This window comes from Littorina saxatilis, linkage group LG11 (genome assembly GCF_037325665.1).
Source record: "Littorina saxatilis isolate snail1 linkage group LG11, US_GU_Lsax_2.0, whole genome shotgun sequence".
Classification (NCBI taxonomy): domain Eukaryota; kingdom Metazoa; phylum Mollusca; class Gastropoda; order Littorinimorpha; family Littorinidae; genus Littorina; species Littorina saxatilis.
The window spans coordinates 42475338-42492837 of record NC_090255.1 but is presented as its reverse complement, the minus strand read 5'-3'; the positions used below and the strand labels follow the sequence as shown (position 1 = coordinate 42492837).

Here is a 17500-nt window from a genome sequence, read left to right as displayed (position 1 = left end):
AGAGGAAATGCATTAGCAGAAGAAGCTGAACTTTCCTGACCCAAATCATCACAGGCACTCGACTCTGCTTGGGCGAGGCTTTTGTCTTGGATGTGGTAAGGGTGATTGAGTACATCTTTTACTACACTTTCTACAAGGTAGGATACTGATTACTGCGGAGCCGCTCAACCTTTCCGGCAAACTTCCCATTCCTGACATACACAGCTTAGCAAAGAAAAACAACGGTTATGATAGCATCAAGCATGCATTAAAGCATCGGACAGTGACAGATGTAAACCAACTAGACGTTGCTACTGCTGATATTCTGCAAAACATTTGTGGAAAATAGATTTAAAAAAACGTGCGTCCACTTTGGGTAAATCTACCGGCAAACGTGTAGATCCAAAACGAGCCTTTGTCAACAGAGAGAAGATGCAATAACAGAAGAAGCTGACAGTTCTTGATCCAAAGACACTGTCAGTATTCACAGTAGGATTTAGCAAACATGAAGTTTATCAACAACAGACACCAAGTACATAGTATGTTTTATCCTACATACGTGAGAGAGACACTCGTGAGATAATAATTGTTCAAATCACACGTGTGTATCATCCTGAACTCAAGTCAAAAATTAGTTACTTCCCTTCGGGTCTCATTCTATCCCTGACAGGATGCCTTGGTTTTCTTTCTGTGGGTAAGAAATCGATTTTTCACATATTTAGATCTTTTCGTAATGTGTTATGGATGTAAGCAGATTCGCGATCGTCGATAATGATTTTTCATGGTGTTGTGTAATTTTTAAATTACAAAGGAATTGATATGTACGACAGTTTCAAGCGAGCTATTTTTCGCGGCTGTATTTACTGTGCAAACAACTCTAAATGTGGCAAAAGTGTCACGTGATAATCAACCGTTTGGTTTCGGCGCTCGCTGGAGCAGACGATTTTTTCTGTAACCAGTTGACAGTGATGCAACCATATATTACGGTCTCCTTCCGGCAGCAGTCCCAAAATTTCGACCTTAGAACGATGTCTTTATCATAACTGTGAAGAACAGAACGGAGATCACTGTCGAAGTCGGCCAATCTGCAATCATTTTCGTCTCGCGAACACTGCTCGCGAACAACATATGGGAGATAACTCTGTATTCTTGTTTTGATAGATTCGCGTAGGACTTTAGGGTCCGGTCAGAGAGACAACTGGCGATAGTCGTGGAGCGATGATTATCAGAATGACGTGTGTATATCATGTAAATGAGGTCATGTCAAGCGAGTCTGGCATGGACCTGTTTTTTCACTGCTTATGATGCCAAAGTCACCGAGACAAACGTCATTATAGAAAAAACAATTGCGCTCGCTAATTGCCCTCGATGAATTTTTAGAACTGACATGTCACGCCACACTTTCAGAGTGACGTTTTTTTACTTTGACGTACTAGATTGCACGAGCCTTTAGAAGAGATCGAGGTTCCAAAACAAGCGTCTTCAAGTTAGCTGCCTCGACTGCAGGACATTTTCAGTAAAATACAGGCAAGTACAGTATGTAGGATAAACAGAATACTACATGGCTTGCTGTGTCGTACCAGATTTACACTCGTTGCTTTTTCAAATAGTGAACAGCTCGCTTTCGCTCGCAGTTCAATAATTTTGTTTTTAAACTCGTGTAAATCTGGTACGACACAGCAAGCCATGTAGTATTCTCTATATATTGACGCTGTTCACAAGAATTATGGATGGAAGTTTAAAAATATATATTTTGTTTATGAAGGTCCCTAAAAGGCACAGTAAGCCTCCCGTAAACCATCACAGATACTGTCAGACTTTTACACACAGTACAAACACCCTTCCATTTGAACGCTCACCAAACGGGAACATTCTAGGTGCCCTACGTAAAGAGCGAGCAATTTTTAAAGAATTAATTTTGCAGATTGTCTCAGTAGACAATCGGACCGTGGTGCGTTTTGGCGCCAGACCTAACTTTTAAAATCTAAATAATAAATTGACAGCTTGTTACACATTCTTAAATCATAAAAGAATTCTTTTTTCATCAAGACAAGATCAGTACAATTCGAAGGTTTGAAAAAAGAAAAACCCGGAAGCAGGGTCACGCAAGGTCGTGGTTCTCGTAGCAGATGACGTTTTATGTCTATCGCCAGTTCCTCTGAACAGTCAAAAGTCATCGCTAGAGTTCTTGTGAACCACAGCCGTTTGTTTCGTGCATAGTCACAGGTACATAATAACGTGCTATTGCAGATCAGCTCACATCGAGTCGCATTCAAATTACTAACTGACGACTACATTGTGAAAAAGGGAAACTGGATCACACGGGTTCACGATGGCTCAGGGGTAAGATAAACCACGCAAAACTCAATTCTTTGAAAATTACTCGCTCTTTACGGAGGGCACCTAGGATGTTCTCAATCGGTGAGTGTTTTAAATGAAAGGGTGTTTGTACTGTGTGTAAAAGCCTGACAGTATCTGATGGTTTACGGGAGGCTTACTGTGCCTTTAAACAAACATGGCTATGCAGGACCGTTTTATGTGGGGAGCATGTGGTGTATATTACCAATAAACATCAAGGATACAGCATGTGGCCATGGTGTGTTAGCAATAAACACCAACTGTGCATAGCATGTCACCTGCGACATTTATGAGAAAAGGGAGTTAATAACGCTAGTATAGGAGAACAGTAACACACTACAGAATACACAACACAGAATACACAATACACAATACACAATACAGAATCTTTAATTGCCCAAGGTTGGGAATTTGTGATGACATTGCGGTTAAGAAACATTTCAATCCAGCCATATACACCAACACACGCATCATTTATACAAACTGATCAACAACATTAATTTAAAAACAACACTGGACAGCATAAGTTTAAAAATACATTCACTACAACTAGCAGTATACACTCAAAGCTTCCTCGCCTCAAGGAAATACCTTGGTGAAATTCCTGACATTTTGTGTTGACAAGATTTTTTATTCAGTTAGATCATCTGATGATATTTATAAGAATGTCAGTTGGGATGACAGTTATCAATGTAAGCAAGTCACGAATCACAAATGGCCGACACATACTGTGCGACTAGATTGGTGGCACTCTCACATTGTTTTTTTAGTTTTAGTTTTTATTGTTTTCGGAATTTGATTGAGGACATGTTGCACTCGAAAAAAAAACTACTGCACGTCATGAAGACGAATTAAAACTAACGGCGAGTGTTTCAAACAAAATTAGATGAAAACACTGTTTCACCCAATCTAACTGTACGAACATCAGATGTCTCCACTATAAGCGTGTATAGCTTATTGGTGATTATGAACATATTACTAATTGTACCAAACGATTCTTGATTAAAACACCGTTTCAGTAGACTTAAGATGTAGGTTAAGTCAAATAATATGTACGGAAGTCATACGTTTCAACTGCTTCGTGCGTCTTTCTTCCTTGACCTATTCTCTGGGGCGGGGATGTAGCTCAGTCAGGGCGGGGATGTAGCTCAGTCAGGGCGGGGATGTAGCTCAGTCAGGGCGGGGATGTAGCTCAGTCAGGGCGGGGATGTAGCTCAGTCGGTAGCGCGCTGGATTTGTATCCAGTTGTGCCTGCCAAACGGTTGTGTGACGTGTCTAGTGTGTTGGCGAAGTGTCTTGTGCTTGTCACTTCTCGCTTTCAGCCCTCACCGCTGGCTAGCACCGTCTGTCCTTTTTAGGACAATGCGAAAAGAGAGCAGAATGCGTCAGTCTCTCCTGCCAGTACAATAACCTCTCCACAACAAGCCCTATGTAGTGCCTCCATCGCGGCGACAGGCGTAAACTGGGTACCGCAAGGCCCCAGGCTAGACTACAAGGACTCGGAGTAGGTTGGCCCCTAGACGTGCGGCATGCGGGCCCACCGGTGTGTGGAAACGCCCAGGTGCCCACGAACCAACCTCCAGCTATGGGTCAAATAGCCGGGCAGGATAGGCTCGTCAACCCTGGCAGGCAGCTATCCTAAGAGAAGACCACTCTGAATTCAAAACGAGGGTAGAGGAGGCTCATCATCCATGGAAGGAAACTCGTCTAGGAGAAGGAAAACTCCGAAATGAAACCCACGCAGTCCCTCGAAGACGGAACGGCACTGGCCTTTTTTTAGGCGGGGAGCAGACCGGGTGCCTACGCTATCCTCGACAAATGGTTGTGTCATTAACGAATCAACGTGGTGGTGTCGTCTTCATAAAGAATAAAAAAAAAAAAGAAAAAAAAAGAAAAAGAGCAAAAAGAAGATATCGTCGTACGAAGAAGAAGAAGAAGTATCCAGTTGGCCGCTGTCAGCGTCAGTTCGTCCCCACGTTCGGCGAGAGATTTATTTCTCAGAGTCAACTTTGTGTGCAGACTCTCCTCGGCGTCTGAACACCCTCGTGTGTACACGCAAGCACAAGACCAAGTGCGCACGAAAAAGATCCTGTAATCCATGCCAGATTTCGGTGGGTTATAGAAACACGAAAATACCCAGCATGCTTCCTCCGAAAACGGCGTATGGCTGCCTAAATGGCGGGGTAAAAAACGGTCATACACGTAAAATTCCACTCGTGCAAAAAACACGAGTGTACGTGGGAGTTTCAGCCCACAAACGCAGAAGAAGAAGAAGAAGGTACCGTTGTTATCCTGAGATGGCTCACGTGTTTAAACCATTATACACAGTGAGCCTTGTATCAAAGGAAAGTGCAGAATCTTTGGAACACAACTGTAATGATATCCATGGTACCTGTGAAACACCAGGAACCCAGTACCTCTGAGCTATAGCGGATACTGTTATATTTGTGCTTACTGAGAGTATCTTCCCTTTCCTTTATTGCTGTACTTCCTGCAAAATGGATACCCCAATACAATGTTGAAATTGAACTACTTCTCCTGAGTCTGCAGTGAGCGTGAGTGAAAGACACACATACAACAACATGAACAGTAAACAATAACATCAAACAACATGAACAGTAAACAATAACATCAAGCAACATGAACAGTAAACAATAACATCACAACAACATGAACAGTAAACAATAACATCAAACAACATGAACAGTAAATAATAACATCAAACAACATGAACAGTAAACAATAACATCAAACAACATGAACAGTAAACAATAACATCAAACAACATGAACAGTAAACAATAACATCAAACAACATGAACAGTAAACAATAACATCAAGCAACATGAACAGTAAACAATAACATCAAACAACATGAACAGTAAACAATAACATCAAACAACATGAACAGTAAACAATAACATCAAACAACATGAACAGTAAACAATAACATCAAGCAACATGAACAGTAAACAATAACATCAAACAACATGAACAGTAAACAATAACATCAAACAACATGAACAGTAAATAATAACATCAAACAACATGAACAGTAAACAATAACATCAAACAACATGAACAGTAAACAATAACATCAAACAACATGAACAGTAAACAATAACATCAAACAACATGAACAGTAAACAATAACATCAAGCAACATGAACAGTAAACAATAACATCAAGCAACATGAACAGTAAACAATAACATCACAACAACATGAACAGTAAACAATAACATCAAACAACATGAACAGTAAACAATAACATCAAGCAACATGAACAGTAAACAATAACATCACAACAACATGAACAGTAAACAATAACATCAAACAACATGAACAGTAAACAATAACATCACAACAACATGAACAGTAAACAATAACATCAAGCAACATGAACAGTAAACAATAACATCAAACAACATGAACAGTAAACAATAACATCAAACAACATGAACAGTAAACAATAACATCAAACAACATGAACAGTAAACAATAACATCAAGCAACATGAACAGTAAACAATAACATCAAACAACATGAACAGTAAACAATAACATCAAACAACATGAACAGTAAATAATAACATCAAACAACATGAACAGTAAACAATAACATCAAACAACATGAACAGTAAACAATAACATCAAACAACATGAACAGTAAACAATAACATCAAACAACATGAACAGTAAACAATAACATCAAGCAACATGAACAGTAAACAATAACATCAAACAACATGAACAGTAAACAATAACATCACAACAACATGAACAGTAAACAATAACATCAAACAACATGAACAGTAAACAATAACATCAAACAACATGAACAGTAAACAATAACATCACAACAACATGAACAGTAAACAATAACATCAAACAACATGAACAGTAAACAATAACATCACAACAACATGAACAGTAAACAATAACATCAAACAACATGAACAGTAAACAATAACATCAAGCAACATGAACAGTAAACAATAACATCACAACAACATGAACAGTAAACAATAACATCAAACAACATGAACAGTAAACAATAACATCACAACAACATGAACAGTAAACAATAACATCAAACAACATGAACAGTAAACAATAACATCAAACAACATGAACAGTAAACAATAACATCACACCAACAGTAGGCCCCTACCAAAATCAAGAGTACTGGACAAGAAACAAAGACGTACGATGCAGTGAAAACTGTGACTTTCGTACCTATTAGTTGACTTAACCTCCACCTTAAACTATTGAAAGGACGGGCGCCGTGGCGTGGTGGTAAGACGTCGGCCTCCTAATCGGGAGGTCGTGAGTTCGAATCCCGGTCGCTGCCGCCTGGTGGGTTAAGAGTGGAGATTTTTCCGATCTCCCAGGTCAACTTATGTGCAGACCTGCTAGTGACTTAACCCCCTCCGTGTGTGCACGCAAACACAAGACCAAGTGCGCACGGAAAAGATCCTGTAATCCATGTCAGAGTTCGGTGGGTTAAACACGAAAATACCCAGCATATGTCTCCCCCGAATGCCTGAATGGCGGGGTAAAAATGGTCATTCACGTAAAAATCCACTCGTGCTAAAAACATGAGTGAACGTGGGAGTCTAAGTCCATGAACAAAGAAGAAGAAGAACTATTGAAAGCAAGCGATGTTCATCATCATACATACCCCTTTAGAAAAAACAGCACCACACATCCTTAACCTCCGTGTCGTCGCAGTCACAGACGCCATTGAATGTTCCTGAGAAAACAACAACAGATAGTTAGTGATGACAAAGAAGAGGAAGCCCAGGGGGTGATAACTGGAGGGGTACGTCAGTTGCTTGGTCGGGTATTGGTTTTATTATCCCTCACGACTATAAGGCTATGCGGGCCCGATTTCTTCTTCTTCTTTTTCTTTTTTAAACTTTTTTTAGGACATTTTAAATTCTTTACGATCTCAAAAGCATTTGAAAACATCTGCTACCTACTCAGAGTGTCACCATAAATCCAATTCATGCTAACATGGGTTTTAGTGTACGAGTTGCCCAGTGTACGAGTTGCCCAGTGTACGAGTTGCCCCCCTTTCTTGAGAAAGTTTTAACATAATGGAGCAGCAGATTAAACCTCATCATTATACACCCTTTGAGAATAATAAAACGTACTTGGATAAAAAAAAATAAAAAAGCAAGAGGTACCTCCCATTAATTATAGAACCTTCCTGTACCTTCTTGTATGATTTTCCTTTCTTCGTTTATTCTTTTGATAAGAGCAATACAGAATCTCCAATGTCACTGTCACTACGTGCTGGCAGCGTGTTCACAGTAGGCGCTGTACTGGCCATGCACTATACTGTAGTCAATAATGGGGACTGAGGTTCATTATATTATATGTGACCCTCCACCACGAAATGAGTCGCATGTCACCTTTGCATGATTTTCATATTTTTACATTTTCCTATAGAGTTTTTTATGCTCTATCCAGTGGTGAAAACCGTTTTAGAAAAGAGCGAAACCTGTTTGAGTTATAAGTCTGTGACTAAGGTGACCCTCACACTGTTACCAGACACTCCCCGGACTTATATTCAGCCTAGCGCAGAACCGCGCGAGGTGACATGCGACTCATTTCGTGGTGGAGGGTCACATATGTGAGAAAGGAAACAATGAATCACAAAAATAAAACCTAGGTGCACTCTGCGGCTCCTGGGCCGTGTGCAGATACACTATCTTATTCCTGCCTCTTACCATCTCTGAGTATTGGCGACCACACACACACACACACACACATACACACACACACACATACACACACACACACACATACACACATACACACACATACACACACACACACACACATACACACACACACACACATACACACACACAAACATACACACACACACACACACACACACACATACACACACACTCTTACATCCAATCCTATATATGTATTACATAAAGAACAATGATCTCATTTTATTATGTGTCTGTAATATAATGTGAACACCAGGTGGTTGAACAATGAATTAAGGTAAATGACAACAGGTGTGCTTGGCAATAGAAAATCAAGCGTTCAAGTGTTATTGTCTAATTGAATGTCCTAATAATTCGAAGTGGGGTGTGTTTGCTTGTATTTTTCGTGCATATTTGTTTGCGTGTTTGTATGTTTGTTTGCTTGTTTGTTGAAACGCAGGAGAGATATGCGTCCCTATATTTTGATCTATGAAGAACAGAACCTCTCAATCGCGCAAGATCAGTGAACAATATTTGGGTTTTTTCATTTTGCAGCATGAACAGAAGACGGTGTGTGCAGCGCCTGGCCGTGCGTTCTGCGTTGTGTTGAATCAATGATGCCGCGATGGCCATAAATTCGTAAAATCAATTAGATTGAGTGATGAACACACTCAGTGGTAGCATCAAGAGCTGCAGCTGGTCACAAACTTTAACACTCTCACTCACACACCTACAACACATTAATTATACGCACGCAAACACCTACACATGCATACACATCAACAAACACGCACGTACGCACACACACACACACACACACACACACACACACATACACACACACACAAAGAGAGAGAGAGAGAGAGAGAGAGCGAGCGAGAGAGAGACAGAGAGAGAGAGAGACAGAGAGAGAGAGACAGAGAGAGACAGAGAGAGAAGAGAGAGAGAAGAGAGAGAGAGAGAGAGGGGGGGGGGAGGGGGCGCGGAGAAGAGAGAGAGAAAAATGAACGAGCACGCGAGAGTACGTGTCTGTGTGTGCGTCTGTCTGTGTGCGTCTCTATCTGTGTGTGTGTCTGTCTGTGTGCGTCTCTATCTGTGTGTGCGTCTGTCTGTGTGCGTCTCTATCTGTGTGTGCGTCTGTCTGTGTGCGTCTCTTTCTGTGTGTGCGTCTGTCTGTGTGCGTCTCTATCTGTGTGTGCGTCTGTCTGTGTGCGTCTGTCTGTGTGCGTCTCTATCTGTGTGCGTCTCTATCTGTGTGTGCGTCTGTCTGTGTGCGTCTCTATCTGTGTGTGCGTCTGTCTGTGTGCGTCTCTATCTGTGTGTGCGTCTCTATCTGTGTGTGCGTCTGTCTGTGTGCGTCTCTATCTGTGTGTGCGTCTGTCTGTGTGCGTCTCTATCTGTGTGTGCGTCTGTCTGTGTGTGCGTCTGTCTGTGTGCGTCTCTTTCTGTGTGCGTCTCTATCTGTGTGTGCGTCTGTCTGTGTGCGTCTCTATCTGTGTGTGCGTCTGTCTGTGTGCGTCTGTCTGTGTGCGTCTCTATCTGTGTGTGCGTCTCTATCTGTGTGCGTCTCTATCTGTGTGTGCGTCTGTCTGTCTCAGTGGTTAGGTCAGTATCAACCTTACGCGGAGTTTTCACGAGCATGAACGAACATTCGTTGCTGACCTTTCTCGATGGTTAGCTTGTTGATTGCCAAATGTCATTGAATATGTTGTTACGACATTGCTGTGAATTTTGCTGGTTTGATGTGGAAATATGCCATCTCACTCATTTTTTTTGCTGATTCTGTGAATTTTACATCTCAAACCATATCTATTGCAATTTGCTTATTGTTGTTTATGTGTGGTGATATCCATCCTAATCCTGGACCAAGCACAACCCGGGGGGATGGGATCTCTGATGTTCATGTAAACACTCGCAGTCTTCAATATATAAGACACCGTTCCTTGAGGCTGAATTGGGGAAGTTTGATATAATAACTGTATCTGAGACCTGGCTGTCGGACAAAGTTGACCAAGACTGCATCTGCTTAATGCAAACCGAGGATCGACTTGTGTATACCTGATTTGGAAGCGATCTGGATTGAGACTAAGTTGGGTCAAGATACTCTTCTCGTTGGTGTGTTTTATAGACCACCGAGTGCAACCGTCGACCATTGGCTTCTTATCAACGATTCCGTTCAATTTGCCATGAATACCCCACACATGTTTATTACCTTTGGTGATCTCAACGCCGATTGTACTGTTAACCCCCCGCTTCATCTGCAGGAATTAATGAACACAAACAGTTTATCTCAGTTGATATCAGAACCCACTCGAATAACCGATACTTCGTCAACTATAATAATTATTGATCTGGTATTAACTCCGTGTCCTAACTTGGTAAAACGAGTTGGTGTTCTACCACCTGTATGCAGTGACCACTCGTGTCCTTTTGTATATTTGAATTATGACTTACCGTCGGGTGGTTCATTCAAACGAACACTATATAATTATTCCAAAATCGATGTTGACAAGTTGTTGCAAGATATGGAAAGTGTAGATTGGAATAATATAGTCGATTTAGAATCCATTGATGACGCCGCTGAAATGTTTTCCGATAAGTTAATGATGATAGCTAAAGAGTGTATGCCTGTAAAGGTAGTGACAATGAACGGACACGATGCTGTATGGATCACCGAGGAAATCAAAAAGTTGATTAGGAAAAAGCAATATATTCACGCATTAGCCAAACGTCTGGATACTGCATGGTGCTGGTCTCTTTTCCGACGGTTGAGAAATAATTTGACTGATGTTATAAGAAAAAGGAAAGAAGAGCACATTAGGGAACTAGAAAATAGAATAGTGTCACCTCATAATTTTGGCAATAAAAACTGGTGGAAGGTAGTTAACTCTTTTTTGAAAAAGAAAGGAATGAGTACAAATGAGATTCCGCCGATTGAAAGCAATGGAACTGTTTATTACTCTGCAGAGGATAAAGCCAAGGTTTTTAATGAAGCATTTCTACGACAGTCGCATATACAAGGTCAATGACATGATGATGACATTCCACCAGTTGAAGAAGAGCCTATTTCCATTAGTCCTCTCGTGATAACTACCGAAATGGTGTACGCTGTTCTAAACAACCTCGATGTTAGGAAAGCAGTAGGTCCTGATTTGGTTCACAATAAACTTCTTAAACTTGCTGCTTGTACTATTTCAAATCCGCTTGCAACCCTATTCCAGAGATCGTTGGCTGAGGGAAAGTTTCCGAAAATTTGGAAAGTAGCTCATGTGAATCCCATTTATAAGAAAGGCGAAAAAGAACACTGTAGTAACTATCGTCCGATTTCATTACTCAGTTGCATTGGAAAAGTATTGGAAAAATGTGTTCAAGCCCATGTTTTTCGATATCTCACAGAGAATGATTTATTAACGGTTTCTCAGTCAGGGTTTATTCCTGGTGATTCAACTAGTTTTCAGTTGTTGAGTATGTATGACGATTTTTGTCAATCCTTAGATAAGCAGTTGACGTCTCAGGCTGTTTTCTGTGATATATCAAAAGCCTTCGACAGAGTGTGGCATAAGGGTTTGTTGCATAAATTATATGCTATAGGCATAAGAGGTGTTTTATTAAAATGGTTTGAAGATTATTTGACAGGCAGGTTACAAGCCGTTGTTATCCAAGGCAGGAAATCGACATACGGACGTGTTTGTTCAGGTGTTCCCCAAGGTTCTGTTCTGGGGCCCTTGTTGTTCTTTGTGTACATTAACGATATTGTCATTGATATCGAATCTGTCATTAAACTTTTTGCTGATGATACCTGTTTGTAGTTATCTCTAAATGATGCAAACACGCGGACACAGATCTTAAATGCAGACTTAGACAAAATTGCACATTGGGCGGAAAAATGGAAAGTTAATTTCAATCATTTAAAAACAGATTTGATGACCTTTTCTAGAAATATAATGCCTGAAACCCTTCCTCTTGTATTTGATGGAACAATTCTGAGAGAAAACCACGTTCACAAACATCTTGGTGTACTGATTCAGAGCGACTGCAAATGGGAATCACATGTTCAGTCAATTATATCTAAAGTACGTATTCTTCTCTCATGTTTTCGGTCCTATAAGTATCGCCTTAGCCGAACGGCACTTGAACTTATGTATAAATCTTTTATTATTCCCCATTTTGATTTTTCTGACGTCATTTGGGATAACTGTTCTGACAGATTAGCTACTTTATTAGAAAACTTGCATCTTGATGCCATAAGAACCATTATAGGTGCAGTTCGTGGCACGAGTCACCAAAAATTGTACGATGAATCAGGATTTACAACACTGAAGGAGAGGCGAAAAAGACACAAATTGATTTTGTATTTCAAATTAGTTAATGCACGCGTGCCACCATACTTACTAGAACGTCTGCCTCCTCTCGTTGCTTCTGTGAACCCTTACCATAGACGAAGACCACTCGACAGACAGACTCCCCACTCTCGAACTGAACTGTATAAAAAGTCATTTTTTCTGTCTTCGACTTCCCTGTGGAATGAGCTTCCAGATACTGTAAAACAACTTGACTCTATTGGGTTATTTAAAAAACGTATTAGTTCTGATGATTCTGTTGTTCCCTCGTATAGATACACATCTGATCGAAAATCAGAAATTATCCATTGCAGACTGAGATTGAGGATCAGCAATCTAAATAGTGATCTATTCGACAGACATTTAATTCCCGACCCGTCATGCACCTGTGGTTATCCTGTTGAAAATGCGGAGCACTATATTTTTCATTGCCCCTTATCTCTTCAAATACGTGAAGTCACCTTGTCAACACTGCCCAACTATGATTTGCTAACCGCTGATGATTTTCTGTATGGCAATAGAGACAAGTCAGACAGCGAAAATGCATTGATATTTGACCAGTTATTCAGGTTTATCTTATTAAGCAAACGTTTTGAATAATGAATGCATTTATCTCATCCATGTTCCAAACGACCATGTGCAGTACTGTTTACATTTCCTTGTTCTGGTAGTATTCTATTTTCAACCATGTGGAAGTCATTGTATGCGTGTGTGTGCGAGTGAGTGTGCGAGCGTGTGTGAGTACTGTTGTTAGTTTAGCATTGGTTCTTTTGTTCCTTTTATTGTTACATGTTTGTCTACCATAATTTACAATTATTATTTTGACATTATTTCAAACCTGTTATATTAAAATCGTCCGCCAAATTTCATTTGCTTTTAAGAGTACGCTTATAAGCCTAGCTTGTTGTGCTCCATGTTTCCTAATTCAATGTATGCGGCAATAGTTCCAACGAAATTTATTGAATAAAAACTTGTTTAAACCAAATGTCATTGAATACACCTGCTTCGTTGAAGGGAAGTAATCCACGATGGCAGCAAGGATTCACATTTCTGATTGAGTTATCTCTCTTGCATGCGTATCTTCTTTCCAGACGGGAAAATGGCTGTAATTATGCACTGAATACTGGGATTCTGACTGACACCGATTGCAAGTTTGCTGAAGTGGGCGTAGCAAGTACAAAATCTGTTCGCTCGTTTGATTATTGTATTCGTTGAATCTTTGCTGTTTTAATCCAACCCGATATCTTGCTAGCGTCCCAAACGAAATGCTAATTGACAAGAAAGCTATTTTAATTAATCGTTGTAGTTATGTGTTCCATATCTTTTTCCGTTCTTTGTTCATTTGTTTGCTTGCTTCCGAGTTTGTTATCCTTTGTCTGAAACCCGTTGCACGACATTCAAAACTAATCAGAATTGTTTGTTTAGATTAGACTGAATTCCTGTACAATTAAGTGTGTGTTGTTCTTCATCACTAAACGATGCCAAGTCAAGTCAAGTCAAGTATTTTATTGTTTTGGGCCCAGAGGGCTTTGAAACAAAGATATAACTTTAACAAAAAAAGGTAACAAATCAGACAGTTAATATATGTATACAAATTGAGCGGACAAATACAACAATACTATACAACCAAAATAAATTGGCAATATACACTTCCATACATACAAACAAAAAGAAAAGAAAATAGGTTTAACAAAATCAGGTAAGAAATCAGACAGATAATATGTATACATTCAGCGGACAACGATAAAATAACAGCCGAAATAAATTGGCAATACCATTATGCCATGCATCTTTTATAAAGACACAAAACAAAACAAAAGCATGCATTACATACATATATATACATACCAATAAAGAAACTAGATGTAACGCTAACATACTAAAATCCTAACATGGGCTACAAATCTTGCTAGCTTCATTAGTTTTATCTTGGATTTACAATTCATTAACTGTTCATATTTTAAACAATTTGGGTGAGATCGGTAATAGGGACTAATTAATTTTCTTCTTTCAGACACTATACTTTCGTCGGTACAAATGAACAAATAGTGAAACTCATCACCTAATTCATTTTTATCGCACATATCACACAATCTTTCATTTCCAGGGGCATTAAAAAATCCGTGCTGATGTATTGGCAACTTATGATTGCTTGTTCTAAATTTTGCTAATTTAACTTGGAATTTCCAAGGCAACCAAAGCAAATACCTTTCCAGACAAAAATCCTTTTTATATTTAGTCAAGTTTTGACTAAATATTTTAACATCGAGGGGGAATCGAAACGAGGGTCGTGGTGTATGTGCGTGCGTGTGTGCGTGCGTGCGTGTGTGTGTGTGTGTGTGTAGAGCGATTCAGACTAAACTACTGGACCGATCTTTATGAAATTTGACATGAGAGTTCCTGGGTATGAAATCCCCGAACGTTTTTTTCATTTTTTTGATAAATGTCTTTGATGACGTCATATCCGGCTTTTCGTGAAAGTTGAGGCGGCACTGTCACGCCCTCATTTTTCAACCAAATTGGTTCAAATTTTGGTCAAGTAATCTTCGACGAAGCCCGGGGTTCGGTATTGCGTTTCAGCTTGGTGGCTTAAAAATTAATTAATGACTTTGGTCATTAAAATCGGAAAATTGTAAAAAAAAATAAAAATTTATAAAACGATCCAAATTTACGTTTATCTTATTCTCCATCATTTGCTGATTCCAAAAACATATAAATATGTTATATTCGGATTAAAAACAAGCTCTGAAAATTAAATATATAAAAATTATTATCAAAATTAAATTTTTGAAATCAATTTAAAAACACTTTCATCTTATTCCTTGTCGGTTCCTGATTCCCAAAACATATAGATATGATATGTTTGGATTAAAAACACGCTCAGAAAGTTAAAACAAAGAGAGGTACAGAAAAGCGTGCTATCCTTCTTAGCGCAACTACTACCCCGCTTTTCTTGTCAATTTCACTGCCTTTGCCATGAGCGGTGGCCTGACGATGCTACGAGTAAACGGTCTTGCTGCGTTGCATTGCGTTCAGTTTCATTCTGTGAGTTCGACAGCTACTTGACTAAATATTGTATTTTCGCCTTACGCGACTTGTTATACATTCTGTAATTAAAACACAAGCTGTTGGCATTCACGTGAGTGTTCCATTCCTGCAGGAATTGATCTCTTAGCCTTTGTTTTTCAACGTTTTTAAAACCTGAGACGGCAAGACTGAGTTGTCCATAAATATGATAGACCCAACTTATTTAACATAGTATTGACATGCGACAACCAGGGCAATTTAACGTTTTGTACATGGTACAACCTCAAATGTAGTTTTAACATTAAACAAGACATCTTATTCGCACCATCGTTCATTTCTTTCATCAGTTTATACCAATAAACCAGTAACTGACATTGTACCTCAATTCTAATTGGGTAACGACCAAGCTCTCCGTAAACCATATAATCGCAATTGAAACCTTGACAATATGTCTAATGAATCATATCCCCACACCTCACAACCATACAGCAAAATTGGATGTACACACTTCTCAAAAAGATCCAATTGCACATCAATTGGTAAATTTAGTTTTCTACATTTTCGAATTAACGAGAACATTGCACGGTTACCAATCAAACATTGACGTTTCATGGCATTATGAAATTTGTTATTATAATTAAATAGTACACCTAAGTACACATAGTCCCAAACTACTTGGACAGGTACTTCATTCAAGACAAAATTTGGGATATTCCGTATTTTCAATATTCAATATTTACGCTTAGTCCCCAGTTTTTACAATAACGATCTAGTCCATCCAGGGCTTTTTGCATTTCTCCAGGTGTTTCGGCGAGTATAGCAGTATCATCAGCATATATACTGACGTCCAAAAGAAACGCGAAAAATATTATTTATTTTACAAATAATGTTTTTCTGGATTAACAAAAGTTGCGTTATTTTTGGCAGCCAGTATATCAAGACCGATGTCTGAGGAAGGTGTATTGTGAATTTTACCGCATCAGCGCACTTGCAATCCACGTAAAGCCCGAGTTAGCTGAGACATTTTTCTTGTGCAGTTCAGCTGCACGTGCAAGAAAAGCACAAAAGCTGATCAGTGAGTGGTGTTCACTGTCACTAGAGGATAAAAATGGCACAAAGTTACAGGTTTCATCAGTCCCTCATTCGACGCTATCACCATGCCAAGACTCACTTCTGCTGAACGCGAGAGAGCCATTGGACGTCTGGAGGCTGGGGACACGCCGGAAGCCGTGGCTGCGACTTTCCAATGTCACATATCCACCATTTATCGTCTCCTGCAGCGGTTTGTGATAACTGGCTCTACTGCTGATGCCGAGCGAAGCGGCAGACCCCGAGTGACGACGCCAAGGCAAGATCGGCACATTTTCCCCAGCCATGTTGCACATCCCTTCAGAACAGCTGCAGAAACAGCCAGAACTGTTATAGGGACACACCAGGCACCCATTTCTAGGCAAACGGCCAGCCGGCGACTGCGCTTCAGGGGGCTGAGGAACTGCCGTCCAGCCAGGGGACCCGTCCTCACCGTGCGCCATAGACAGGCACGCCTGCATTGGGCGCAAGGCCACCTCAATTGGAACAATGTTCGCTGGCAGAACGTGCTTTTCAGCGATGAAAGCCGTTTCTGCATTGACCATGCCGACGGGCGTGTTCGGGTATGGAGAAGAAGTGGTTACCACTATGCTGACAACTGTGTCGTGGAGAACAACGCCTGGGGTGGGCCCAGCCTCATGTTGTGGGGCGCCATCGGCCACAACCAGGTGCTAGGTCCCATCATCTTCCAAGGCCTGGGTCCTGGACCCGGCAACGGCGTAACAGCGCAGCGCTATATGGACCAGGTGCTGCACCCTCATGTGCTGCCCTTTTTTCAAGCCCATGGAAACTGGGTTTTCCAGCACGACAACGCGCGCCCCCACACCGCCAGGGCCACTCAGGATCTCCTGCACCGCTCAGGCATCCAGGTGATGCCTTGGCCAGCGTTATCTCCTGACATGAACCCTATTGAGCAATTTTGGGACTTGCTCCAGACACAGCTCAACAGGGTGGTCCCAAGGCCCACAACTGTCGCTG

The 17500-nt window shown here is 40.5% G+C and overlaps 1 protein-coding gene across 2 annotated transcripts in view; it reads right to left on the bottom strand.

Moving 5' to 3' along the window:
• Positions 1 to 7946, bottom strand: part of LOC138980918 (uncharacterized) — a 10440-nt gene extending 2494 nt beyond the window's left edge. Inside the window, exons 1-2 of one of the 2 annotated variants that reach the window (XM_070353779.1) lie at positions 7556 to 7946; positions 7019 to 7090 (exon numbers count right to left, since the gene is read on the bottom strand). In XM_070353779.1, the coding sequence (XP_070209880.1) occupies positions 7019 to 7081 (63 nt within the window). In that variant the 5' untranslated portion in view covers positions 7082 to 7090; positions 7556 to 7946. Of the gene's footprint in view, positions 1 to 7018; positions 7508 to 7555 lie in introns of those variants that run through there. The other variant, XM_070353778.1, reaches the window with a different exon arrangement.
• Positions 7947 to 17500: the final 9554 nt, after the last annotated feature.